This window comes from Eucalyptus grandis, chromosome 8 (genome assembly GCF_016545825.1).
Source record: "Eucalyptus grandis isolate ANBG69807.140 chromosome 8, ASM1654582v1, whole genome shotgun sequence".
In the NCBI taxonomy this organism is placed as follows: domain Eukaryota; kingdom Viridiplantae; phylum Streptophyta; class Magnoliopsida; order Myrtales; family Myrtaceae; genus Eucalyptus; species Eucalyptus grandis.
In genome coordinates, this window is record NC_052619.1 from 13528318 (window position 1) to 13555356 (window position 27039).

At 39.0% G+C, this 27039-nt stretch overlaps 3 protein-coding genes across 3 annotated transcripts; 2 read left to right on the plus strand and 1 right to left on the minus strand.

Moving 5' to 3' along the window:
- The first annotated feature begins 3033 nt into the window (after positions 1-3033).
- Positions 3034-5060, plus strand: LOC104427235 (protein ACCELERATED CELL DEATH 6). Its single transcript, XM_039299612.1, has 3 exons — positions 3034-3652; positions 3830-4377; positions 4476-5060. Exons 1-3 carry the CDS (start codon positions 3034-3036, stop codon positions 5058-5060), a joined length of 1752 nt encoding a protein of 583 aa, XP_039155546.1.
- Positions 5061-12684: 7624 nt separating this feature from the next.
- Positions 12685-15832, minus strand: LOC120286988. Its single transcript, XM_039299613.1, has 7 exons — positions 15381-15832; positions 14995-15073; positions 14192-14260; positions 14013-14062; positions 13826-13907; positions 13434-13529; positions 12685-13098 (listed from the first exon to the last, which is right to left on the minus strand). The coding sequence occupies exons 1-6, from the start codon at positions 15830-15832 to the stop codon at positions 13491-13493; spliced, it is 771 nt and encodes a 256-aa protein (XP_039155547.1). The 3' UTR covers positions 12685-13098; positions 13434-13490.
- Positions 15833-24289: 8457 nt separating this feature from the next.
- On the plus strand, positions 24290-26545 carry LOC120286989 (protein ACCELERATED CELL DEATH 6-like). The gene is made up of 3 exons (XM_039299614.1): positions 24290-25132; positions 25357-25898; positions 25991-26545. Exons 1-3 carry the CDS (start codon positions 24517-24519, stop codon positions 26543-26545), a joined length of 1713 nt encoding a protein of 570 aa, XP_039155548.1. The 5' UTR covers positions 24290-24516.
- The last annotated feature ends 494 nt before the right edge of the window (positions 26546-27039 follow it).

Sequence of the window (27039 nt, forward strand, 5' to 3'; positions counted from 1 at the left end):
CTAGCCTGGCACGAGGCCAAAAGCCGCCCGGGCCTCAAGGGTGGCCTCCCGCCGGGCTAGCAAGGGTCGAGCCTTGTCCATGGCCGGCGAGGCTTGACCTTGCCAGTGCCGCCTAGGCTGCGAGGCCATGGGTGAGGATCGAGCCTCATCGCTCGGCGCAAGGCTGCCCTCACGGCCACTAGCGAGGTGGCTGGCGAGCGGAGGAAGGAGGAGAGAATAAAAAAAGAATTAAAAAAGAATAAAAAAAATCTAAAATATTAAAATATTATTAAAATTTGTCCACGTCAGTGCTGATCGGGTCACATCAGCCGGCTCACGCCCAGTTAGCAAAATCTGACCAAAATTGGCCGGAAAGGACTAAATCAGCACAAAGTAAAAAGGTTTAGGACTAAATTGGCACTAAAAAAATGTTTATAATTAAATTGGCACAAATACAAAAGGTTTATGACTTTTTAACACTTTTCCCTCGAATCTAGTATGAGCCTAGTCTATCAATGAACCACATATTTATTAGTTCAAATTCTGCTTTGATATCATATGTAATTACTCGATCGTTCCACTTAGGCTAAACCCTCAAAAGAACTAACCACATAGTGTGCTGACTACTTAGGGTGAGTTTCAGTCTATATATTACAGCAGGATCTCTCTCGATGTGTAAATTGGAAGATTGAACAAAATAAATGTCATTAGACCAAACTGTATGCGCAAAAAGTTATTCATTCATATGAACTCATTTGTTAGATAAAAAAATATAATTATTACTCAATTTTCCATCAAACTACAAAAAATCGATTGAAATTAAAGATGCACTATTACTTAGAATTAAACATATAAGAAATAATGAAGAATAGATCATTAAGTAATTTATATATATTTGTATATATGATGATGAAGAATACATGAGATAGGTTGTACAAGATGATTAACTAAGGTGACAATAAATATAATTGTTAACACCTAAATTTTGTCTTGTTACTTAGGATTTAATCGTGCAGAAAATTAGGGATTAATTTTTAAATCCTAGAAAAAAATTTATTAAATTGCATAGCATACGACATTAAGAGCATCTGCATTACTAATATTAAAATTATCAAAAAATTAGTTAATTAAAAAACGTAGTAGAGTCTAGCTAGGGTTTTAATTATCCTCAAAGACAATTACTCTTGTTTGCATGCTTTTGCCGTTTGTGGCTTCTTTAGTCTAGTTAGAATTATTATTTATCTTTTTCCTTAGTGTTAGGTCTTTTATTCTATGCAATCTATTTGAATGCTTTCTTTGGTAGCCGATTATTACGTTAATAATTGTGCACATTTATGATCACCTCATGTGTTAGTGGATTGGTCCAAAATTAATCCAAATTGTCTGAGAAAAATATTTTTTTTAAATGAATAAGATTAGGTACCAAAATGGCTTTAATTTATTAATTAGTATAATCAAATCACTGACCTTAGATTCTCTAACTGCATAGGAAGTATGGTACACATCCATGCCATACTTGGTTTATAACCGATCTCAATAGGCTAGTAGCGACTCCTTATTACAAAATTCTTATGAACACCCTAATGTCCCGTGAGGTACAAACATGGAAGAGCCCGTGCTTGATCATGGGCCATAGGCGTGTTTTTAGGCAATACCCCTAAACATATTCCCTCTCTTAAGGGCTAGGCTGCAACAATTATAATCAATTGAGGATATGCATAATTAATGGAAATATATATACAATCCTGAAAAATTTGCAGAACCAAGGAAATATCATAATTATATGTAACATATGAGTGACGTGAGAGAATATGAGTTAAAAAGACAAAATGAGAAACCTACTATTTACATTCATTAGCTTCATATAATATGTCCGTACTAATAGAATAAACTAATTTGTGTTTAAATATTTAATTCCTTTATAAGTAAATAAATTTTCGCTCACTGCAAGATGTGTTGATGTTAGGCATTTTGGGATGGCAACTCATTTTCTTGACAAAAAAATAAAAAATAAAAATAAAAGGTGATTCATTCTCATGTTTGTAATGTGACAAAGTTCTACAATTTGAAAGGTCAAGAACATGCATTTTTATGATTAAAATTACTTGCTATACAAATATAAGTAAGTTTGATTAAATCTAATATTATATCTATTCGCGTGAATCTGTTTTCCCTAAACTAATAAATGAAACTGACGTGCTCATCAAGAGGACACGAGAGGTGCAAAGCATTTCCTTACACGTGCTTATCTAGATTTTCTTTTTTGTTTGAATTTTATCAAGAATATTGCTTCAAAATAAGAGCTGTCAAGTAATTCATAAAACATTTAAAAATGAATTTATTGGAACGAAAAAAAGTTGGTAGACAAGCAGATGAATAAATACGGTGCTCGTGCGTCCGACCAAACTAGCGGAAGAAAAGTGACGTTTTGGGAAGAGGGGACTAAATTAAGTTAATTGAGTGTTGAGACTGATTAATCGATTGATTCACTGTGATTTATGTAAATTTCACTATATTTAAGATATATAAAACCCATGGAGTACAAAATCATTTATGATGGGGTTTTATTATTATTCCCGGTTCTTTTGTTTAATGGATTTATATTCATCAATTGGTGGATCACTTTTTTAGGGTGAAGCTCCTTTTTATGATGGGGTCAAACAGTATTTGAGGTGAGTCAATGATATTCTTTGAATTGATCAAATGAGTACTAAATAGACTTGTTTTATTAATAATGAAATGGACAGAATTAATCATATTTATAAATTATATTGAAATTTGTGTTTTTTGAACAACGTGAGTCTCAATATTTTTGGACAGGGTAATTGCCATAGTTTATTGAGCAAAGGCTTCAAAACTTCCTGGGCCAATCACTAATTGACGGTAAAGTCAAAAGTTAATGACATTGGCCAAGGTGAGTCTCGTCGAGAGCTGGGTCCATGCGAAAGCTTGACCTTTTATAAAGGCGAGTGATCTCTTCCTTTTGCATTCTTAGTTGAAAAGGGAGATCGAAAAGAAAAAGGGGCAAAAAATAAAAAACTCCTGCCGTCCGAAATGGATCACGCGATAAGCATCCACAGGAGTGAAATATGGGCAACACGAAGAGCTAGGATTGAAGCTTTGAAGGTGAGATACGTCCCGACTCCAGATAACCAACAACAGCTTGGAGATGGTGATCTGAACAAAATTATGGATCGTGAACTATATGAAGCCACGAAAGAAGGGGATGTCGAGAAATTCATCGATGCATTAGAAAAGGTGTCTAAGTTGAGGAAACTAGCTTTGTGGCAAATCTTCGGCCAAGTCACTCCCTCCGGGAATTCATTGCTTCATGTAGCAGCAAGCTCTGGAAATGATGAGGTCATGGAGCTCATTCTCATTGATTTCCCTGACCTCGTGACTTGGAAAAATGCCTCGATGGATACTCCGCTTCATCTTGCCGTTCAAGATAGAAGGTTCAACGCAACAGAAAAGCTGCTTCGCCTGGGAACAGCCTCGGAAATTATATACTGGGAGAACAATGATAGCAAATCTCCATTGTATTTGGCAGCCGAAACTGGGCGCTTGGAGATTCTTCAGCTTCTCTTGAAAGCTCCTGCTCAAGATGAAGCTTATGCAGTCAAGATAAAGGGCATTTCACCAGTTTTGGCCCAAATTGATGTAGAGAAAATTTGTAAGTAACTTGCACTTCTTTTCCCTTTTGCTCAAAATTCATATTCGTCCAATTTGGAGAAAAGCTTGATTATAGTTTTTGGTCAAAAAGCATATAACTCTGCAGAAGCTAACAGGAATAATTATTTAATGACTTATTTGCCCTCCACCTAAAAAGTGCTATGACCTATAATGACAGATATATTGGAAGAAATTGTGGATAGGCTTCCGAAATTACTTCACGTGCGTGGTGAAGACGGGGGGACACCATTGCACTCTGCCGCATCGGTTGGAAATGCCAGGGCAGTGAAGGTCCTCCTGAGAAGATGCCCTTATCTCGCCCTTCAAACGGACAAAAGCGGCTCCTACCCGATTCACATAGCTTGCGAAGGCAGCAGCTTCGGGACATTCGTAACGTTACTAAATTACACGTGGCCCGACCTGGCAGAGATAAAAAACGGAAAGGGTCAGAATATCCTTCATGTTGCTGCCGAGGCTGGGAACAACAACGTGGTCCGACACATACTCAAGGAATGCGGGGAGCACACCAACTTAGAGAAGCTGGTGAATTCGAAAGATGTTAAAGGCAACACACCCCTCCATTTGGCTTCAATGCACACCCATTGGGAAGTTTTAAGCACTTTGACGAGTCACGAAAGAATTAAGTTGGATCTTCTGAACAATGACAAGTCGAACGCCCTGGATGTGGCCATGGAACCCCAAAGCTTCTCAAGCCAAGATCCAGCGGTAGAGTAATTTTGATTGTCAGCTGTGTTTAGTGTTAGTTTTAACTCAATCTACTGTGTTCGTGATTGATGACAAATTCTCTAATTTGACATTTGCAGGTACGGGTACGTAAAATTTTGAAAAAAGCTGCAATACGGCAAAGCAAAGATCGAGATGTTCGGTCACCAAGAGAACAAAGTTCTGGAGCAAGCAATCGACCTTGCGCCGATTGGATCAAGGACGAGATTAACACTCAATTGCTTGTAGCCACACTTGTGGCTTCCGTCACATTCACTGCAGGCTTTACTTTGCCTGGTGGATATAATGCTTCCAGTGATCGACACCCAGGAATGGCGACCATGCTGCACAAAGGAGTATTCCAGGTTTTCGTAATTTGCGACGCGTTAGCCATGTACAACTCCATCCTTGCGGTTGTAGTCCTCCTCGGGGGTCGCGTTAGCTATGTCCGCATAGCAGAAAGAGCTTACAGCGTTGCAGGGGCATTATTGCTCTGTGCTTTTATCAGCATGGCAGTGGCATTTTTGGGAGCCATAATTGTAGCCGTGAGCGAGCAAACTTGGCTCATGGCGCTCATTCTGTGCATCGCAGTCCTTTACATCGGGAGCCTCCTGGGCTATTTTTCACCCTTGGTAGGCCTCGCGGCAAGCTGTAACTTTAAAATGGATATGGAATCCCGCAATTAGTCAACATGTACCAGCTTGTTTCGGGCTACTTGTTACCGTTTCTTTTCGTTTTCAGAGTACCATACACAAAAAATAACCGATTCTTTAAAATCAATATAATGACGATTTGAGTAAGCAGATAATTCAAGATCAGGATGGCATGGTTATTGATGAGCTACCGACTATAGAAATTCTTGCGGAATAGCCATGCTTACCAATGACCATGACTGTAGCTGTTGATATATGATAATGATTGGTTAATGATAATCACAACGAATTGGCTAGGTATTGGACGAAGTGAAGACATCGATTGAAAGATATCGATAAAGCGAGACAATATCCAAGGAATGTAACAGTTTTAATGGGCATAAAGTTCGAGTGTAATGGTAGCCGAGCTTATAATCTTTCGCAGATTGGGAGGCGAGAAGGCAAGATGATTGTGGTCGTTTGAAGGCAAGATCGAGGTGCCATTTTGGAGGAGTAACCACCTAGAGATGAGATGGCATGACAAAGTGAAGATGTAAAGCTGAAAATTAAGAAGAGGTGACAACGTGGTTGAAATCGCTGAAGAGCTGCCTATGAGTGTTCCTGTACTATAGATCCCAAACAAACAACAATAATATGTTATCTTTCAATCGTGTTTCAATTTCTGTACCTAAGTTGCAGTTTCCAGATATTTAATTGTTGATTAAATGACAGCTTGTATCTTAGTTGTAGTTTTCAGATTTTCATCTTGATTACATTACGGCGTGGTAATGTTATTGCACCCTCTCGTAAATTGAATTCCGCAAATCTTTTTCATGTTATTGCACTTCTTTGTTGATTAAATACCTTTGAAGCATATCTATTATGTGGCGGGACTTTTATTATTGGCTATGGATGATTGGTAGATTTTTCCCTTTCCTTTTCTTGGAGTAATACTTGTATATATTTTTGCAATAATTGTATAATTCACAAATGAATTAATTCCTAATTGGGCATCCATAAGCCCCCACCGTGTTGTTTGAGACTCACTCTCTCTTATCATATGGATATATTTGGTCGTCCGGATTTCTAACCAAGATAAGATTAGATAGGATAAAATATGAAATCTATGAAATTTTACTATATCATATCCACTATATGGTGATTGTAATAATAAAATTGGATATATTCATATCATATTATATAAATATTTTGGTATAAATGCCTATATAAATCACAAATTTTACAAACAGAAATAATAAAAATCTCTCATGACACTCTTGTTTACTTTATTTTATTTTATTTTATTTTATTTTCCTCTCTTTTTAATTAATTTCTTTTTTTCTTTCTTCCCCTACATCATTCTTAAATAGAAAATTGTACTAATATACCTAAAATACTAAAACACTTAAGATATGTAATAAATATATATTTATATGTTGAATTTATACTATAATATAGAATTAAATTCAAATATATAAATAAAAATAAGATTAAATTTTAAAAATAAATTTTTTATTTTGAATTTCTTATATTAGAACTCAAATATTATTTATATTGAAATATAATTTTAATTTGTTAATTTAAGAAGTTTGTATTATGAATATTAAAAAATCTTATCTGCCTTTATCCTACTATAGGATAATTTTATCCAATCTTTATCCCCTTCATATATGATTTTATCCTAAGTAGGCATTAAACGCAAGATAGAATAATTTTTTATCCTATCATGAATTTTATCATGATTGTTAAACGTGGCCTTAATGTATGTGCCACCGTCGGGCTTTTGGGCTTGCAATGCTGGAACCAAAGTGGCCTAGCCTCGCCAGCCTTGGTGATGCTGGATCTTGCGTCAACCAGGCGTCACCCAAGGCGACCCAACAAAGCTAGCCCTTCTCTACTTAAGGAAGAATGAGAATGACTAGCCTAGCCAGCGTCACTAGAATTATTTTTTGGTATGGCGATTTTGAATTTTCTACATGAAAGGGTAGTAACCAGGTTGAGCGGATCCTTTTCCGTAGAAAGAGAATTTCATAAAAAACAGAAACGGCTTAATCCTCGACAAAAACATTCATAGTAGTGGGGGCATACAACATCAACGTCGACCCTTGGCAAATTATTTAGCAAGAAAGGTATATCGCAGAATTTGAAGATAAAAAGTCATTTTCCAAATTCCATGCTGTGAACTTTGGGGCATTGATAAGGCGAGAAATTTTTTGATGTATTGATATTAAAGCAAGCATAAGTTGAGGTTTTGGTATAATTTTCTAGATTTGCTTAACTTCCATTTGTCTATAAGCCACCGTGTAAGATTTTCAATAGTCATCTTGAGCAAAACTGCGATAGAGTGCATATAAGTTTGAAGGTTTTTGTGATATAATAAAAAGTTCAGAGTATTTATATTATAGTATGCATAGTTTTAGGCGCTAATTTAAATATTTAGGTGATACCGTCCCTTCTTACAATACTCATCTTTATTAACTTGAGGTAATTCATCACGTTTGTTTTCTCTCTCTGAGTCCGGAGGTAATTCGTCCCTTTCACCATCCACGTGATGGCGGAATCATATTTCCATTTGTCAAAAAGTAAGAAAAGTCAGCCACTAGAGAGCTAAAAGTCAAACAAATGCGAAGACTAGTCCAAGTTAGGTGTGGAGATTTTTTTTTTTTTTTTTTTTTACCTTTGTCCCTGGCCATGACAAATGAATATTCATGCGTTTATAAAACTCTTATCAATGAATACCTTTGAAATAATAGTTAATAATGCTTAATAAAAAAATACTTCAATTTTCAATATATTGATTACATATAAAATAAAAAATCCCTACACAATCCAATTTGTCTAGAGACATTTTAATGAAGTTATTTGCCTCTCTCTTAATCATAAGAACGTCTCTTTCAAACACATCATAACATTGCAAGGGTTGGGGGCTATCACTATGTGATATTATCCGTTTTGGGTTTCTGATCCCCATAACTTTAAAACACATTACACAAAACAAATAATCTAAGCTTTATCAACCAACTCAAGACTCCCCTTTTGATGATGTGGGATAGAAGACATGTGCCTAGCTTTTGGGTCACAATCGCCTGCCGACGCAATCCTAATCACGCTGTCTATCATTAGTCTAGGTTGTCATATTCTACACCCCTTATAACACAGCATCCTCACTATTAAGAGTCGACTTTAATATCACTTGTAAGGATTCGAAAGCAATTACCGTGTAATATTGTCTACCTTAGGTCTTTGGCCCTCACAGCCTTAAAATGTTGATGTAAGAAGAAAATTCAACCTTCATCAACTAGTTTAGAATTCTTTCATTAATGATATGGGATAAGAGACATGCGCTTAATCTCCGTATGCTTTTAGATCACAGTTGTCCGCTGGTGCAACCTCCCTACCACCCCCACCCTCAGAGTCTGGATCGTCGTAAGTATAATTGAGAAAAGAAACTGTCTAAAACATCGCGACGGAGGGCTACTATGCTCCGGCACGACAATATTTATGCATGGTAAGACCTTAATATAATTGAATAAGGAAGTTGCAGGGACCGGACCCAATTAGTCTCAAGCTGGGCCCACCTCGTTCGGAAGATATTTTTGTTCATGAAAAGACCTAGGCAGCGTGATAAAGCCTGATCTTTGCAGGAGAAAATATCGGAAGATATTTTTGTTCATGAAAAGACCTAGGCAGCGCGTGATAAAGCCTGATCTCTGCAGATGCCTCGCTCGATCAAAGTCCCTATCACGAGAAAATATTGGGTACGTCTTATGTAGACAGCCTGGCAAACAAGAAGGCGGTGGGAGCGCGACACGTGTCCATGTGGGACCCACAATTTCAGGCGCCCATTTTGAAAATTTTCGTGTACTGTAGCTCTGGAGAAAAGGGTTTCTGTCGCGGGTTCTTTCTTTGCGCCTTTCTCTCTACCCTCGCTCTCTCTCCCCGACGAACTCCCTCTCTCTCTCTACCCTCGCTTTTTCCGACCGGCGAACCACCGCGAGCAACCGACGAACCAGGAGGATACCGGTGAGACGACCGCGAGCAACCGACCGACGTGCGACCTCCTTCTCTCTCTCTGCCCTCCCTCTTTCCGACCGGCGAACCACCGCGCCGCCCCTCTGGCTCCGGTTCCGGCCCCGACTCGTCCGTCCTTTACTCTTTCTCTCTCCTCGCGTCTCTGTCTGCCCTCCCTCTCTTCGACAGCGAACCACCGCGTGACCGGCGAACCACCGCGCCCCCCTTCCGGCTGCAGATCCGGCACCGGCTTGTCCAGGTAATTTCTCGCTTTCTCTTTTCTCTCTTCTCTGTCTGACGGTGTGACGGAAGGGATTTTATATGAGTGTAGCGATGCCTGAAAAGTCATTAGTTAAGTTGTTATCGCATGGGTACCAATTTTTACCGTAGGCAAAGCTTTCACTTGTCCCAAAGATGTCCTGCCTAGAAAGCAAAACATAATTGCAAAGAAGGAAATCGAAAAAAGAAATAAAGAAGAGTTACAGATAGTCATTGAAGAATGCAAAACAGATAACCCCTGAGATCAGAAATGGCCATCCTTCATGAGCTTACTTAAATATTATCTGGTGACAAACTAATGTGAAGTTATAAAAAAATAATAATAGTTGGAATTTTGGGTTGAATAAGCATCAAGAACTGTCACCGGTTAAAGATTGGTCATGTCAAAATGGGAAGCGAAGACTAACTGAACATTCTGGCTTTATTTAGCAAGCAAATAGAAGTCTAAAGTTTGTGAACTCAATTTTGGGAAACGGATGCAGCCATTTCATGCATTCTTACGTGTGTATATCTTTATTACAACATGTTTGTAGGCCACGAATTCATACTATTGGATGAAAGGAAGGTGCAACTGAATACCTGATTTGATGGCAATCACAGAAACTAAAATTGGTTTTGAGGAAAGTAGCACTAAGTCCCATGAGGCAAATGAAAATACGCAATGTCAACCACGCAAAAGATGCAAGAGTGAAAGCTTGGCTAACATTGAGATCAAGCACTTCACTGCACTTCACTTCTTCAGTCACCAAAAGTCACTCACAGCAGAAAAAACAATTGATACATTCTCTCAGTGAACTTCACTCATGTGGGACTCACATGTATTGTTACTCGTGTTTATTTTGCAAGCTCTTGCTAGTGTTTACTTGATCAAAAGCTAAGTGCAAAGTACCCTATTCATGCTAGTTTCATACTGCAATAGCTGGATAATTTGAGGCCGTATAGTCACATAAGATTTTGAGAAAATTGAGGTCTTTGCATTCATGAAAGGCCATTCTCAAGAGGAGGTTAAAGACCCATTATAAAATAATTTTTTCATATGATAAAAAGCTAAAAAAATTTCGATAAACTTGCAAGTTAAAGTTGCAAGTACGCTCATGTAGAATTTTATGAAACCTCATTAGCTAGATGTGGAACTAATCTAAAACCTGTAGGGAACTTTAGAGTGTGGTAATTTTTTTTTTTAACCAAAAAGTAGTGAAATCCAAAAGTTTGACAGATGTTGTGATGCTAACAATGTAGGATTTTTGCACTTGTCTATCAACCAATTGTTAAGTATTTAATTTGGGTTCTGGGCAATTTTTTTGGTATAGTAGCCTAGTGGGAGACAATCATTTGTATCCTTATCAACTTATGAGGCAGAGTATAAAATAGTAATGATAGTGACCCGCAAAGTCTGAGAGATTTAGACCTAAGTTGTTGGTTACTTCATACACTCCTTTGATTGGCTTTATGTCTCATGGAAATTGCCTGCTTTCATATTCAAGGAAAACATGTCGAGTTTGACTGCCATTTTATTAGAGAGAGTACTTGAAGGTAAAATAGAGGTGAAGTTGTCGAAACAGAAGCAAGTTCTTTCCCTCTGCAAAGTTGGCAACATTCAGAGAATACTTGGCTTGATAGCAAAATTGAATTAGGTTGGAAGGAGTGTTAACAATAACAACCAACTTGCTGGCTTCTTGAAGAGTTTAATCTCTCCCCATGAGGAAGGATTTTGTGGAGTTGGTCTTTCGGCTTTAATCTTCTTTAAATTTGGCCTTTCACTTACGTGGCTATGTGGTCTCTCCTGTCCGAGTATTTAGTTATGCAACTGATATCAAAGGGGTCGTTTGCTTTTAGTTTTTCAGCGAGCAAACACAATCAAGAAGCTAGCAAGCATTTTTGGAATAAACAGTGTGTATGCAAGCAATTCTGGCACATATAGGCTTTGCAGGAGAGAAGTTAACTGAAAGAGAAATAGAGATGAAAGTGGCTTTGAGTGTCCGCTACGCAGTGGAGTGTGTAATTGGAGTACTGTGTGCACAGATGCTTCATGTTTCTTTATAAAAATTTCAGCTTATGGTTTCATTGCGCACCTTCATTTCAAGTAGAACATGCCCTCTGACAAATGGAAATTCCCATGGCACCACAATCATATAGTTCGGTTGACACCACATTACCACATTTGAGCTGTGGAGGATGTAAGATCTTCTGTGTGTTGAGGTTGGTACTCGTTACAACTATTAGGCTCAAAGGTTGTCCATAGCAAAAATGCATCCATGCATTATCATCCCTTTTTCAGGGAAGCGTTTCATCTAGTTTCTGGCTTGTGTTAACTTGTGCATCTCTGGTGCTGTTTCATAGGTACTCAATGCATAAATTTCTTTATGGTTTTTTGTCGTCTCATTTGACTTACAATTCGCTTGTGGCCCATTGTTTCCTAGGGAGAAAAGAATTGGCTGCTGTGAAGATCAATGCAGCTGACGTTGATATAATCGCTAATGAGTGATTATGCCATGTGCTTGAACGCATTCATTCTCACTGGCCTGAGCTTTCTAATATTGTATGGTAAATTCTGAAAACAGCTGGACCGGAAGGTGGCTGAAAGGACCTTATGTGAGCATAAAGGTGATACTGTTGCTGCAATTCGTTCCTTGCTTCGATAAAGAATTGGTGGCACGAAAAATGGGATTTGTGATTTTTCTGAGGACATAGCGACTTGCCCATAACATTGTCCAAGTAGGATCAAAAAGCTGTATGAGTCGTGCTTCTTTTGGGGATACATGACTTGCTTTCTGGGAGATTGTTTGTACTCTCGCCGATTTTGGTTGCTAATGTTCAGCCCTGCGTTTTTGCCCTTCCATGTAGTTCATGCTGGGAATTTTGGACGGTACAAAAATCATGTACAATTTCGACGAACAAAAATCATAAATCCACGAGCCTATGCTCAATAATGTGAGGTTGATTTCTGATACAAAGCTTCGAAGAGTTGTTGGGTTGTTGCCTGGTTGGATGGCGACCCTAAGTCCAAGCTCATTAGACTGAATTTAATTCAAGAAACTAAAGCATCAAACTTTCTGGAAAACTGAAGACCTTTGATTGCATGTAAAATTTTGTTGAAGTAGCCCCTGGCACAATCGGCTAACGACTGTAGAACAGGCATGGATATCTTCATTGATGGACTTCCATGGGGCGAACAACATGGGCTAACAGCGATTTAGAAGCAGAATCTGTCTTGAGCTTTAGTAGTGCGCAACCCCTGTTACCATTGCAAAGCTCTGTTTCACCAAAGTCAATTTGATTTGTACAACTTTATGATGAGAATCTAATGTTCCCCTATAAATGTATCACAAACAAATGGATGGCAATGCCTAATGTGCTCAGCCTCCGATCTCCACAACACTTTGCAACATATCTACAGGATCCTTTGTGACTTTTCCAGTAAATGCACAAAAGCGACATACAATCGTCCTAGATCCACCCGCAATTGAATTGCTCAAACAAAGGACAAACATTCTATCCTCTCAAAATGGTCCCAAAAATATGGTCGCCAAATTTCATGGTCCAGAGGCATGGTCCAGAAGCAGCAAAGCGAACCGAGATTGGTTGGCAACATCAACTTCATAGCAAATAGCCAGGTTTGCTTGGACTGTTCACCAATGTAATGAATAGACAAATCCTCTTGATGCATCGGATGGTTCACGTTTCCCTTGGAGTGCTGTCGCCGGCAGCAGAGCGGGAAGCCTGGAATTGAAGTGCGTTCTGTCTCTGCAAATCTTTGAATCTTTCCAGTATTTCCTAAAACGTCGGTTGGCACTTTGGATCACTGGTTAGAAGAAAATGCAGTTCTCACATCAGTATCGAATTGTAACAAATTGACAATTTTTGTCCTCACAAAAAGGAAAAAAAAAAAAAAGGCTCCTGAATGACATCAACTTATGCCAGAAGAAAAAAAGGTCATGAAACTGCCTAACTACAAGTGGTAAATGTCGAATGCTCATTGGAGATGGAGCATCATTTTCTGTGTCCAATTCTATTGCATCAGTGACCAGAAAAATGCTTCTCCATTTTCTACCCAAGATGAATGAATTATCCTTTGCAGACTCCATGCTTCTGTTTAGTGTACTTAGGGCTTGATAAACACTAAAGGAGAAGAAGCACCTGTGCCAACAGCTCTCAATTATAGATGCCCACTGTGGATCAACATCATGAGGGATATCAAGCCGCTGATTCATAAAACCCCACAGCACCAATTACCTGCAAGTATCCTGAGTAAAGCATTGTTCAAAGCATTCCGAATAATAGATTTCATGTAATTCCTAACAGAAACAAAAGGGAGAGAAAAAGACGGCAGATCGGGCATAGTCATTCAGCCCCCTTCATGTTCACATAAAATGTTGCTAAAAACAAAGCCTGCCAAGTCCATCTCCACAGAGAAGTGAAAAAGAGATCCAAGACGCCACGATGCCTTTTTCAATGGATCTTTTTTACTGATCGAAAAGGTGCAATTGTCAGACGAAATGGAATGTGGTGACAGAAAAGAAAAAAAATACCTGCGCTGCATTGAGATTATCCCATGGGATCTTCTGGGTGGCAATTTCCCATAAGACCACTCCATAACTGTACACATCAGATCTGGAGATGCAGAGAAATATTAGAAGTAAATGAGGATACCAAATCTATCTTTAGATAGATAAAGGTAGTAGTCTTCAAAATAAAACTCAACAGACAAAAACATACTTCTCATCTGAGGCTTCATTACGGAGAACTTCCGGTGCCATCCATTGAGGCTAGAGAAAAAGAGAGAGAGATCGCAGGTCAAGTCAGCCAAGAATTATAATTTCAGATAGTTAAAGAGGAAAGTTACAAATGATGACTAATAAGAGTTATTGAAGAAATAGTAAGTAAAATTTTCATACCGTTCCCTTCCTAGTTTTTGTTGTGAGATATGCTTTAGATTTCAGACGTGATAGACCAAAATCACTCACCTAAATTACAATTTTAGCAAATCATAAATGAGCTCATAAGCAAAAACCCATATATTGCATCTAAAAAAAGGGATATATCTTGAAACAGAAAGACGGAACTCTGTAATTGTAGCCACACCTTCACATTTCAATTCTTGTCAACTAAGAGGTTCGAGGACTTCAAATCATGATGAATGATAGGTGGATTGTCATGATGCAGATAATTCATGCCCCTAGCCTGAAAAGTATCCAATTCAATAATTACACGTTAAAAGCAGAAAGATAACATACAAGAGATAGTAGAATTCAAATAACTGACAAACTCTGGAGGCCAAAAGTTCACGGGCCAAGCAGTCTCGGGAAGTTAGGAATGCTAAGGTTCAAGACACTCGTCTCAAATTTTTATCAGCATGAAGGTAAAATGTACATTTAAAAGATATCAACAAGAACGAAAAGAGGGCAATATAAAAAGGAGCAAAACAAACGCTGACAGGGAAACAGATGAAAAAAAAAAAAAACATTCAGGTGAGCAAAATGTAAAACACTGCACCTACAAGAGGATGAATTTGGTTACATGCTGAATGTACATGTGAAAGATATCAACAAGAACAAAATGAGGGCGGTATAAAAAGGAGCAAAACAAATGCTCACTGAGAAACAGATGAAAAAAAAAAAACATTCAGGTGACCAAAATGTAAAATACTGGACTTAGAAAACAATGGATTAAGTTACACGAATAAGAAGCAAATACTTACCACATCCAAAGCCATATGAACACGGCGTCTCCAATCCAACTTGGCTGTGTTCCTCTGCAGTAAGCAAAACAAACTTCCACTGCATCAACACACGTAACAACTGTTAGTTCCATAGAGACGGGATATTGACAGAAATTACAATCACTGAAAACTAATAAACCAGACATTACAACAAACTTTAACATGATGCACCATATAATCATTTTTAGAGCCTTTTCGGAGTATGTCCTACTGGCATAATGAATAGCCAGACCCAAGATTAAAGAAAAATTACAGGCGAAAAGCATACTACTAATGACTCTTCAGGCATCGCTACACTCATATAAAATCCCTTCCGTCACACGGTCAGACAGAGAGAAGAGAGAAAAGAGAAAGCGAGAAATTACCTGGACAAGCCGGTGCCGGATCTGCAGCCGGAAGGGGGGCGCGGTGGTTCGCCGGTCACGCGGTGGTTCGCTGTCGAAGAGAGGGAGGGCAGACAGAGACGCGAGGAGAGAGAAAGAGTAAAGGACGGACGAGTCGGGGCCGGAACCGGAGCCAGAGGGGCGGCGCGGTGGTTCGCCGGTCGGAAAGAGGGAGGGCAGAGAGAGAGAAGGAGGTTGCACGCCGGTCGGTTGCTCGCGGTCGTCTCACCGGTATCCTCCTGGTTCGTCGGTTGCTCGCGGTGGTTCGCCGGTCGGAAAAAGCGAGGGTAGAGAGAGAGGGAGTTCGTCGGGGAGAGAGAGCGAGGGTAGAGAGAAAGGCGCAAAGAAAGAACCCGCGACAGAAAACCTTTTTCTCCAGAGCTACAGTATACGAAAATTTTCAAAATGGGCGCCTGAAATTGTGGGTCCCACATGGACACGTGTCGCGCTCCCACCACCTTCTTGTTTGCCAGGCTGTCTACATAAGACGTACCCAATATTTTCTCCCCTATCACAAGTACTCTTGCCGTCAATGTAAAATGCCAGATAATGCCAGGATGTGCAGTCTCCCAGAACAGGAGTTGCAGAGGGGCGGACCAGATTAGTCTCCATCATGAATGGGACATGAATGGCACTCTCCCATTCATGGAAGGAACTGGGGCAACAAGCCAAACTGCATGTGAAGGCCTCGCTCGATTGAAGTCCGTACTAGTACGGTACTCGAGATGTGATGTGGGGTCTCACTAAGGAAAAGGACGGTGTGGGGCCGTGTTGAGTAGGAAAGTAGGATACAGCTAAGAGATATGATATGAACCCAAGCGCCGGAACCCGTCTCGACTTTTCTTGAATGCTATAATGCCCCACTCGCTACGTGTATGTCCGTGCAAACTCAAGGGGAGTGGATATTGGGGTGTCCCCCCTTTAGAAATTATTCGGTGAATTTAATACTTAAATTGCAAAAATATACAAACCGTAGGATTTGATGCGAACCGTGGAGGATCATCTTTTTTCACAACAAGAATCTCTTTTTGATCGGTAAGTTTCAACGTCAAATTCATACCACGTCGGCCAAGATTTTTATTTCTCTAGGATTGAAATGGATTTTGGCATGTCTTCGGTCTATAGAAACGTGAAAGCAAAACAATTTTTTTTATTAAAGCAACTTCAGTTTAATCTCTTTAATCATAGCGTAACATGTGATCTCAACTGTGTAACTTTTCCTCTACTTTTCTTGTTTTTTTCTCTTTCGATTGGGACGGTCATTGTTTTTGGAATTTGCAAGTTGTTCAATAAATGGGTGGGTAGCTAGGTCTATCGTATCCCTAGATTATTAAGTTAGAGAGAACCATTATAAGCATTGCGTTTAGTTAACTTCAAACAAAGTAACATGAGTAGTGATAAGTGTGCTAAGAGTCTACTGAGAAATATTTACTAAGTAATGTGGCAACTCATGTGATATGTGCCCTATCATTAAATATGTGTACACTAAGCAATAATGATACAGATTGGGCAAGATTAAAAAGTTTTTTGCCTTTTCCCCCAAGCCTCTTGTACATGGCTGGTAATTTAGGTAAATTTGTCTAAATCATTTCTTAGAGGCTTTGATGGTACAACGATATTTGATTTATGGAAAGACCTCATATAATTAGGAAAAAGAAGAGGTGCCGGGAAGTAGATACGATTAGCCTTGAGCTACGCCCACCTAATTTGGACGATATATTTCTTCTACTCATGGGAGGATCTAGGTGTTGAGAAAACTCCTATCAAGTTTTAAAGTTGACAAAATTTTCCAATTCTTATTATTATTTTGAAAAATAGTATATTTCGAAGTTATATCACATACTCTTGCCAAAATCTATTCATTCTATAAGTCTTTTCCACTCTGACGCAATTCAGACTGAATTCGAGTCTACTACAACAAATATAAAATTAGACTAAAATTTATTTATTATTTATTTATTTATTATTTTTATTTTATTTTATTTTTTTGGTACCCAGGGAATCTTCACGTGTGCGACCGTCGCAAATGTAAAAATCCTAGAGGAGCAAAAGAGAGTCACTACCACCCCACGCCCCCGGGTAAGTCGTGGGTTCCTTTCTCGCAAGGCAAACGACGCAACGAATTGAACTCAAGACCTCTCCCAAAAGGAACCTGTGCTCAACCACTACGCCGCTGCCACGGGTGATAAATTAGACTCAAATTTATTGATCTTGCAACAATGATTCAAAATGAACGCAATAGGAATTTACACTTCAATATCTAGCTCAATGGCAAAGAATCTCACTTACATTTTATAAATACATTGATTGAATCAATTGCAAATTGATAAAATCAATCTTGAAGACAAATTCTTTTTTTTGAAGTATCTACTTATGGAAACTTAGATTATGATTGTGTGAGTGACTAGAATCAACAGATTTTCATTTCAATCTTCAAACAGTTATAAGATTCCTTTAATCGATTCTATCCTACGGATTAATTGGAATAAATTTCTTTAGAAGATGCCAATTGCTAGTGAAGCATGGAGGAGTATTTAAGGAGGTCATTCAGTTTATTTGAGATTGAGAGTGAAAAATTGAAATTCCAAAGTCCGAAGTCTTTTCCAACCACTTGTTTTTCATTGCCGTGCTTACAAATTGTCTTCAACGGAGAAAATCACAAAAATAGTGACTTAGTGAGAGAATGAGAATCTTCCATTGAGTGTTTGCACTAAAAAATTATACTTCTCTGTTGATGTTATAGTGAATTTTAGCCAGAAGGCTATCAATATAAGATAGTAGATGTATGCTTAATTTAAGTCAAACCACTATAAATTTTGTATGTATTCTACTCTTCCCTTAACTCTTTTTATTCAAATTTATTGCATCCCTTTAAGTATCGCAAAATTCAATTCCATCTCTCATCTGATTCTAAATATTTATCAGAATTCTGGTGATTCATTTATCATATTATGTTTAGTTCTCAGACTTTGTTCGAAATTTATCTTATTTATAAAAAAATTCTTTTAAGCATCTATTCATTCTCCTTTAGGTGTTCGTACTAACTTTATCACTAGGCAATAAGCAAGACCTGATGTAGTGGTCCCACTCGATCAAAGTTCATCGCATGTACTCTTATATTGAATGCAAAATTAAAGAGAAAATAGGATGTGGGCTCTCACCAGAAAAAAAGGATTAGGCTTGGGCATGGCGTACCTCATTCGGAAGATATTTTTGCTAAATTATCTTTAGCTAGGTCATAGGTCTCCTAGAGAAAAAAGGAGTTCTTAAATTAGTCCCCCGGCCTTTTTTTTTTCAAATTCCAGTGGCTTCGTCTAATGATAATATAATAATTTAAGTTAATAACTCGAAGAGAAAATGTCACAAATGGTCCCTATATTATTACCTAATGTGCAATTTGGTCCACGACTTTCAATCGGCTCAATTTAGTCATTGAACTATTGATAAATATCCGATTTGGTCCAAAACTTTCAATTGGCTCAATTTGATCCCCGAACTATTTGATAAATGTTCGATTTGGTCCCTAAATTTTCGATCGGCTCAATTTGGTCCATGAATTATTGATAAATATTCGATTTAGTCCTTAATTCTTGTTTTCCTTTTTTATTTTTTATTATTTATTTTAAAATAATTTTTAATTTTTTTAATTTTTTTTTTTTTGCTTATTCTCTCTTCCTCCGCCGGCTCCGGCGAGGGCGGCCCTCGCCGGCGTCGAGCGAGGGCTCCCTCGCGAGCCCCTCGCAGATCTCGGCGAGCGAGCCCCTCGCCCGACGCCGGCCGCGAGGGAGCCCCTTGTCGGCGTTGGGCGAGGAGCACCCCTCGCCGGCGTCGGGCGAGGGCTCCCTCGCCGGGTCTGCGAGGGCGGCCCTCGCCGGCATCGGGCGAGGGCTCCCTTGCGGATCCGGCGAGGAGCCCCTCGCCGACGCCGCGAGGGGCTCCTCGCCGGATCTGCGAGGGCGGCCCTCGCCGGCGTCGAGCGAGAGGCTCCCTCGCAGATCCGGCGAGGGAGCCCCTCCCGAGTCGGGCGAGGCCCCTCGCGGCCGGCGTCGGGCGAGGGCTCCCTCGCGGCTGGCGTCGGGCCGCCCTCGCTGCGTCCTGGCGAGGGCGACCCTCGCCGGAGCCGGCTTCCCTCCGGAGTCGGCGGAGGGAAGAGAGAATAAGCAAAAAAATTTTAAAAATTTTAAAATTAAAAATTAAAAAATTATTTAAAAATAAAAATATAAAATAAAAAATATAAAACAGTAACTAAGGACTAAATCGAATATTTATCAATAATTTAGGACCAAATTGAGCCGATCGAAAGTTCGAGACCAAATCGACATTTATCAAATAGTTCATGGATCAAATTGAGCCGATTGAAAGTTCGAGACCAAATCGGATATTTTTCAACAAAGGCAAGGACCAAATCGGCCGATCGAGTCAGGATCAAATTGCACATTAGATAATAGTATAGGGACCATTTGTGACATTTTCCCTAACTCGAAAGATGGCATTGCTTCATTCATGACTACAAAGATCAGGCCAGACAAGCATCGTAGAGGGACTAGGTTTGCTTTTGCAAGTGTAATGCTTGTCTTTCTGTCAGAAGTAGTAATGTAATCAAAGGTAAAAACTCTTTTTCCATATGTTGTCCTATCAAATGCGACTTTGAGAACTGAAATCAACAGAATTTGAGGTATTGAGGGGTTTACTTGTATTAAGACCAAACAAAGGCCTAAATCCTTGTAATTAGCTCAATTATATTTTCCAACCTTTCTATCGTTATATATGTTTTGAAGGATTGCATATCCCTACATTAAATTTCTCTTTTTTGGGCTAGGTGGGGTAGGGATGTCTCACTCCCGATGAAAATTCCTTTTCTAACAATCGATTCCAAGGCAACAGAAAAGGTACATGAAAGGACGACAAAATCAAGGAGGCAACCCATATATGGCAAATGCAATTTTTAAATAAATTAGTAAATAAAAAACTGAATCATCTAACGTGAAATTTGATCTTTAATTAAACTTACAAATTTAGGTATTTTCTTGGTCTAGATTAACGGTCTCCTATTTTTGCATTCAAGGAAATACTATAAATTACTCAGTACAATCGAAAGAGTACAAAAAGAAGTCCATCCTTGATCAATTAGGGTGCGTTTGTTAAAATGTGTTTCTGTTCCCGGAACACAAATTTTTATTTTTGTTCCTAGGAATAAAAAATGAACATAAACGCGTTTGTTTCCGTTTTTGTTCCAAAATTATTTTTGTTCCCGTAAACACATTTGGAACAAAATGCAAGAAAAAAAAAAGAAGTTGTTTCTTGTTTCTAACAAAATTTAAACACTTTTTCTCTCTCTTCCATTTTCTTCTCTCTTTTTCTTATTCTTTTTCTCTCGGGCGGTGATGCCGTCGAGGATTGGCGACCTTGCCGGAGTGTCGCCGGCCCCGGCGAGTCGAGCTCGCCCGGTGGCGGCGAGGCTCGGCGTTGCCGGCCACCGCCAGTGTTGACCTCGCGGTGGCCCGACAACGCCGAGCCTCGCCGGCCGTTGGGCGAGGCCGCCGGCCCTCGTCGGCCGGTTGCCGACCATGGCCGAGACCCGGACCGGCCAAAAGAAGAAAAAAAGGAAAAAGAAAAAGGAAAAATAAATAAGAAAGAAAATAGAAAAAATAAAATAAAAATATTAAAAAATTAAAAGAAATAAAAAAATTATACAAATTTACCAAACGTGTTTCTATTCTTTTTATATTTAAACAGTTTACCAAACGCGTTTTTTGTTCAAAATTGTTTCTGAAGCAAAAATACTTTTTTCTATTTCTGTTCCCAAAAACAATTTTTAAACATAAATATTACCAAACACACCCTTAGTAACAACCTAGGTCATTCCATACGGGTCCTTCCTGTAAAAGGAGTACTCTAAATAAGTAATTGTACAAGATAATGAATATTTGACATAAATGTTAGCTTATACATCACTCAACATAGCATCTCTCATTCGATGTAGAATTTGAGATGTCATAATTGTTGAATAAAATATCTTCAAGTGAATTTGATGATATTTAAATTATTCTTAATATATTATTTATTATGTTGTTTACAGACAAGTCCAAGTTAGGTATGGAGAATCTTTTAACCTCTGTCCCCGGCCATGAGAAATGAATATGTGTTTGTAAAGGTCTTATCAACGAATACATCTGAAATATGCGTTAACAACGCTTAATAAAAAAAAAACTTCAATTTCCAATCTACTAATTACACATAAAATAAAAAATCCCTACAAAATCCCATGCGTCTAGACACGTTTTAATGTAGTGATTCGCATCTTTCTTAATACTAAGTTATAGTTTAGCAATTTATGAACACCCGATCTATGAGAAGAAAAACATGTTTAAAACATTAGGGAAAAAAGGAATGAAAGAATAATTAGAGAAGAGTGCCCAAGAAATGGACATTAAAGAATTAGGAAATAACGAGCGAGAAAAAAAAATCCAAAAAATTATATAAGCATTTTTTATTAGCCAAGTTGAACGGTGATTCGATTGTACTAATTTAACAAATTTTAAGATTTGATTCTACTTTTTACAAGTTCTATGATTTAATTATATTTTCGTGACATGTTTTAAGAGTTTTAGTACATTAATCTTTTTAATAAATATCTCATTTGTTCCTCGTTGGTCCTCTTTAAGAACTCCCCACATTGATGACGCACTTGATCGTTTCAAACATTTTGTGTATAGATATTCCCCAGAGGAAAAAAAAATGAGGATGAAGTCTGTGTGCAAACTCAAGCAAACTTTATTTATATAAAAAAGGCTTAGCAAATGCATTAAGTATGTAATAACCTAATAGTAAAAGGATAACACTGTCTTCCATTAGATTGCAAGATTAAGTCATGTCACGAAGTTTATACATAAGTGGACTGAATAATTATGGGTTAAACCGAACATTCTATATAGGATGTAAATTCTCCATGGCTAGAGGAGATAGTCAAAAACTAAAACAAGTATTGAGTTATCGCTAATTTCAAGAAAAGTATAATGAGTAATGTGACACGTGCTAGGAGATAGCTAAGAAATTTTTACTAGATGTGATAACTCGTGTACCTTATGCCATGTCATGTGGAAAAAGGAAAGAAATTACAAATTGGGCGGGATAAAAACCAGCTTTTTTCCCAAAATAATAAATAACAATTCCCGAGCTTCACTTTTTCTACATGAAGTAGAATAAAAGGGCGACTGAGAGTATGATTAACTTTCATCATGTGAGTATCTCTTTCGGACACATCCTAATATAAATGAGAAAAACTGTCTAAAGCATTGCGACAGAGGGCTGCTACAGCACGGGGACATGGAAAGACCTTAATACAATTGAAAATGAAAATTGCAGGGACTGGACCCGATCAGTCAAGCTGGCCCACCTCATTCGGAAGATATTTTTGTTCATGAAATCTAGACAACGTGATAAAACTTGATGTGCAGATGCCTCTGCTCAAAGCGAAGTCCCTGTCACCTGTGCTCCGACTTTCAACGCAAGATGGAGAAAATTCACAGATGTGGGTTGTACCAGAGCTTGGAGATGCAGGGGCAGGCTCGATTAGTCTTTTTTCGTGTGAAGAACTTCACGTGAAGTTGTCTCCACGTGAAGGCCTCGCTCAATCGAAGTCCGTACTGGTAGTACTCTGCCACTCAATGCAAGAAAGAGGTTGGAATGGGACGTGGGGTGTCACTACATGTGGAGGTCCTCAGCTCAATCGAAGTCCGTACAAATACTCCGCCATTCAATGCAAGCAGGAGAAGATAGGACGTGAGGTCTCACTAAAGAAAAAGGAAATGCGGGGTCCACTTAAGAAGACAAAATCGAGATACATGTGTCCGCTAATTAGGAGTGTCGGAACCGAATGGGAGAGTCGAATTGTAATCGAATTCGATCCAAACCGAATCGTATTTTCTTCCATTTTCAGTACAATTCGAATTTCGATTCAAATAATAACAAAATAATCATTTTTTATTCTAATTTGGATAGCTTGAGTTTGATTAATTGAATCGAATTTTAAATTACTCGTCTTCTTAATATTATAATTACATAATATCTCATTTTTCCCTAGATTTCTTTTTAATGAGAAAATCAAAAAGTCGAACTGAACCGAATAGAATCAAGTCTTCGGTTCGGGTTATATCTGGTTTGGGGCACCGTTTGGTTTAAAATTAATACACACCCAAATAGTTTGATTCAATTCAAATTTTATTAAAATCCGAATGGAATCAAATCGTCGACGCCCCTAATAACATGAACTGGTCTCAACTTTTCTTGAATGCTATAATGTCCCCATGCTCTACATATATAAAGGGGAGTAGATATCGGGGTGTTGCCCCTTCAAAAATTTTTCAATGGATGTAATACTTTAAATTACAAATAAACTTCAAACCGTAGGATTTGATGCAGCGACTTCCTCTTGAAAAGGAAAGGATGTGGTGTTCCCTATTCCAACTTTCATGGGAAGAACTTCACGTGAATCTTGGGAAGAGGGGACAAAATTAAGTTAGTTGAGACTTGAGACCGACCAATCAAATGGTTCACTATGCTTCATGTGAATTTCACTATATCTAACATATATCGACCCCATAGAATGCGAGATCATTTATGATGGGTTTTTATTATTATTCTCAGTTCTTTTGTCTAGTAGATTGATTTCCATCAACTTGTGGATTGCAAATTTAAGGTGAAGCTCATTTTTATGATAGGGTTGACATTATTCGAGATGAGTCAATGATATTTTCTGAATTGATAAGGAAGAATATGGAATGGACTTGTTTTATCAACAATGTAATAGACAAAATCAATGATAGTGTAGAAAACATATCGTAACTTGTGTTCTTTGAACAGTGAGAGTCTCTTTACTTTTGGACAGGGTAATTGACATAGTTTATCGGACAAAGACTTCACAACTTCTTGCGCTGATCACTAATTAACTGTTGGGTCAGAAGTCAATGACATCGGCCGGAGTCGCATAGGTGTTGGGTTCATGTGAAAGCTTGACCTTTATAAGGGCGAGTGCTCTCTTCCTTTTGCATTCTTACCACATTGGGGGGAAGAGATCAAAGGAAGGAAAAAAAGAAAAAGAAACCGTCCGCAGTGGCAAATGGATCACGCGATAAGCATTGACGGGAGTGTAACAAGGGCAATGCCAGATGAAAGGATTGAGGCTTTGAAGGCAAGATACGTCCGGGCTCCAGATCACCAACAACAACTTGAAGATGGTGATTTGAACCAAATTATGGATTGTTACCTATATGAAGCCACGAAAGAAGGGGATGTTGAGAAATTCATCCATACATTAGAAAAGGTGTCTGAGTCGAGGAAACTAGCTTTGTCGCTAATCTTCGACCAAGTCACCCCCTCTGGAAATTCATTGCTTCATGTAGCAGCAAGCTCTGGAAATGACGATGTCATGGAGCTCATTCTCATTCATTTCCCTAACACCTTGACCCGGAAGAACTCCTTGGAGGAGACTCCGCTCCATGTCGCTGTTCAAGAGGGAAGGATCAACGCAACAAAAAAGCTAATTCACCTGGAAACAGACTCGGAAATTATATATTGGAAGAACAAGAATAGTAAATCTCCGTTGTATCTGGCAGCCGAAACCGGGGATATGACGATTCTTGGGCTTCTCTTGGAAGCTTATGCGAGAGACGAAGCTTATGCAGCCAAGATACAGGGCATGTCACCATTTGCCGCACTTAAGGACAGGAAATCAGGTAATGGAAAACTTTTTTGTGTAGTTCTAGTCCACAAATGCATAGAGGTAAGTAAATTGAACTGCTTTTTGCTCTTTTTCAAAATTCATATTCGTCCAATTTGTAGAAAAGCTTGATAATAGCTTTCGGTCAAAAAGCCAAAAACTCTGCAGGAGAGAACAGCAACAGTTATTTAACAAGCAAATTGCACCCAACCTAAGAAGTGCTATGGCCTATGATATCAGGTATATGGAAAGAAATTATAGACAAGCTTCCGAAGTTACTTAACCTGAAAGGTGAAGACGGGGGGACACCACTGCACTCTGCAGCATCGGTTGGAAATGTCGAGGCGGTGCAGTTCCTGCTGAGCAAATGCAGTTATCTTGCCCTTCAAACGGACAACAACGGCTCCTACCCAATTCACATCGCTTGCGAACACGGCCACGTTGAGACAACCCAAGTGTTAGTGAAAATGTGGCCCGACCTAGCAGAGATTAAAAACAAAAAGGGTCAGAATATTCTTCACGTTGCAGCCAAGGGCGGGAACAAAAGGGTGGTCCGGCACATACTCAACAAATGCGGTCAGCCCAACGTCGAGAAGCTGGTGAATTCGCAAGATATTGATGGAAACACACCCCTCCATTTGGCATCGATGCACAACCATTGGCGAGTTTTGGGCTCTTTGACGAAAAACAAAAGAATTAACTTGCAGCTTCTGAACAATGACAACTTGACCGCCCTGGATGTGGCCATGGAACCCCAGAGCTTCAGAATGAATGATCCAGCGGTAACGTAATTTTGGTTGCACGCAGTTTTTCCTGTTAACTGAATCTACTGTGCTCGTGATTGATCACTAATTCTCTGATTCGACATTTGTAGCTACGGGGAGGTGAAATTTTGATTAAAGCTGGAGTACCGCAAAGCAAGGTTCGAGACCTTCGGTCACCGAAAGAACAAAGTCCTGGAGCAAGCGAGCCATATCATGCCAAATGGGTTCAGGACGAGATTAACACTAGATTGGTAGTGGCCACACTTGTGATCTCCGTCACGTTCGCTGCTGGCTTCACCTTGCCCGGTGGATATAATCAATCCGATGATGGAAACCCGGGAGTGGCGACCATGCTGGACCATGGAGTGTTTAAGCTTTTTGTAATTTCGGACACGTTAGCCATGTACAACGCCATCCTTGCAGTCGTAACCCTCCTCCGGGGTCACGGTAGCAATATCCACAGAACAGCAAAAGCTCACCACCATGCAGGGGGATGTTTGTACCGGGCTTTTATCAGCATGGCAGTGGCATTTTTGGCAGCCCTAATCGTATCATTGGGCAAACTTTCTTGGCTCACGATGCTTGTTCTGTTCATCGCAGTCATTTACATCTTGAACCTCCTGTTTTATGTGTCATCCTTGATAAGTACAGGGCATAACTTTTAAATGGGTATGCAATCCTGCAATTAGTCAACATGTACCGGCTTGTTTATCGAGCTACTAGTTACCTTTTGTTTTTAGAGTAAATGAATTTTTGTTGTAACTTCTATTACTAGCTAGGGCAATTGGCAGAGTTTTCCCTTTCCTTTTCTGTGAAGCAATACTTATTTATAATTTTGCACTGTATGATGAGTAATACAAGTCAATTACAAATTCTCCCACTAACAAATACAAAACCTAGTTGAGGCGTCATAGACAGGGGCGGAAGAACAATCATAACTAGGAATTACCGTAGTGTGGAAGTTAGAAAGCCACTGCCCATTCCAGCTTTCCTTTGTCTCCTTATGGATCCTATAATTGCAGCCGTGGAGGTTAAGGTAGTTTCAGTTGATTCGCTAGCATAACTTGTGTTACGCCGGCCTTAATTTTATCGTACTGTGCAGAAAAAATGTGCTTATTTTCGCTTGGATTGTGTCCAACGCTTGCTTGTCAGAGTTGCT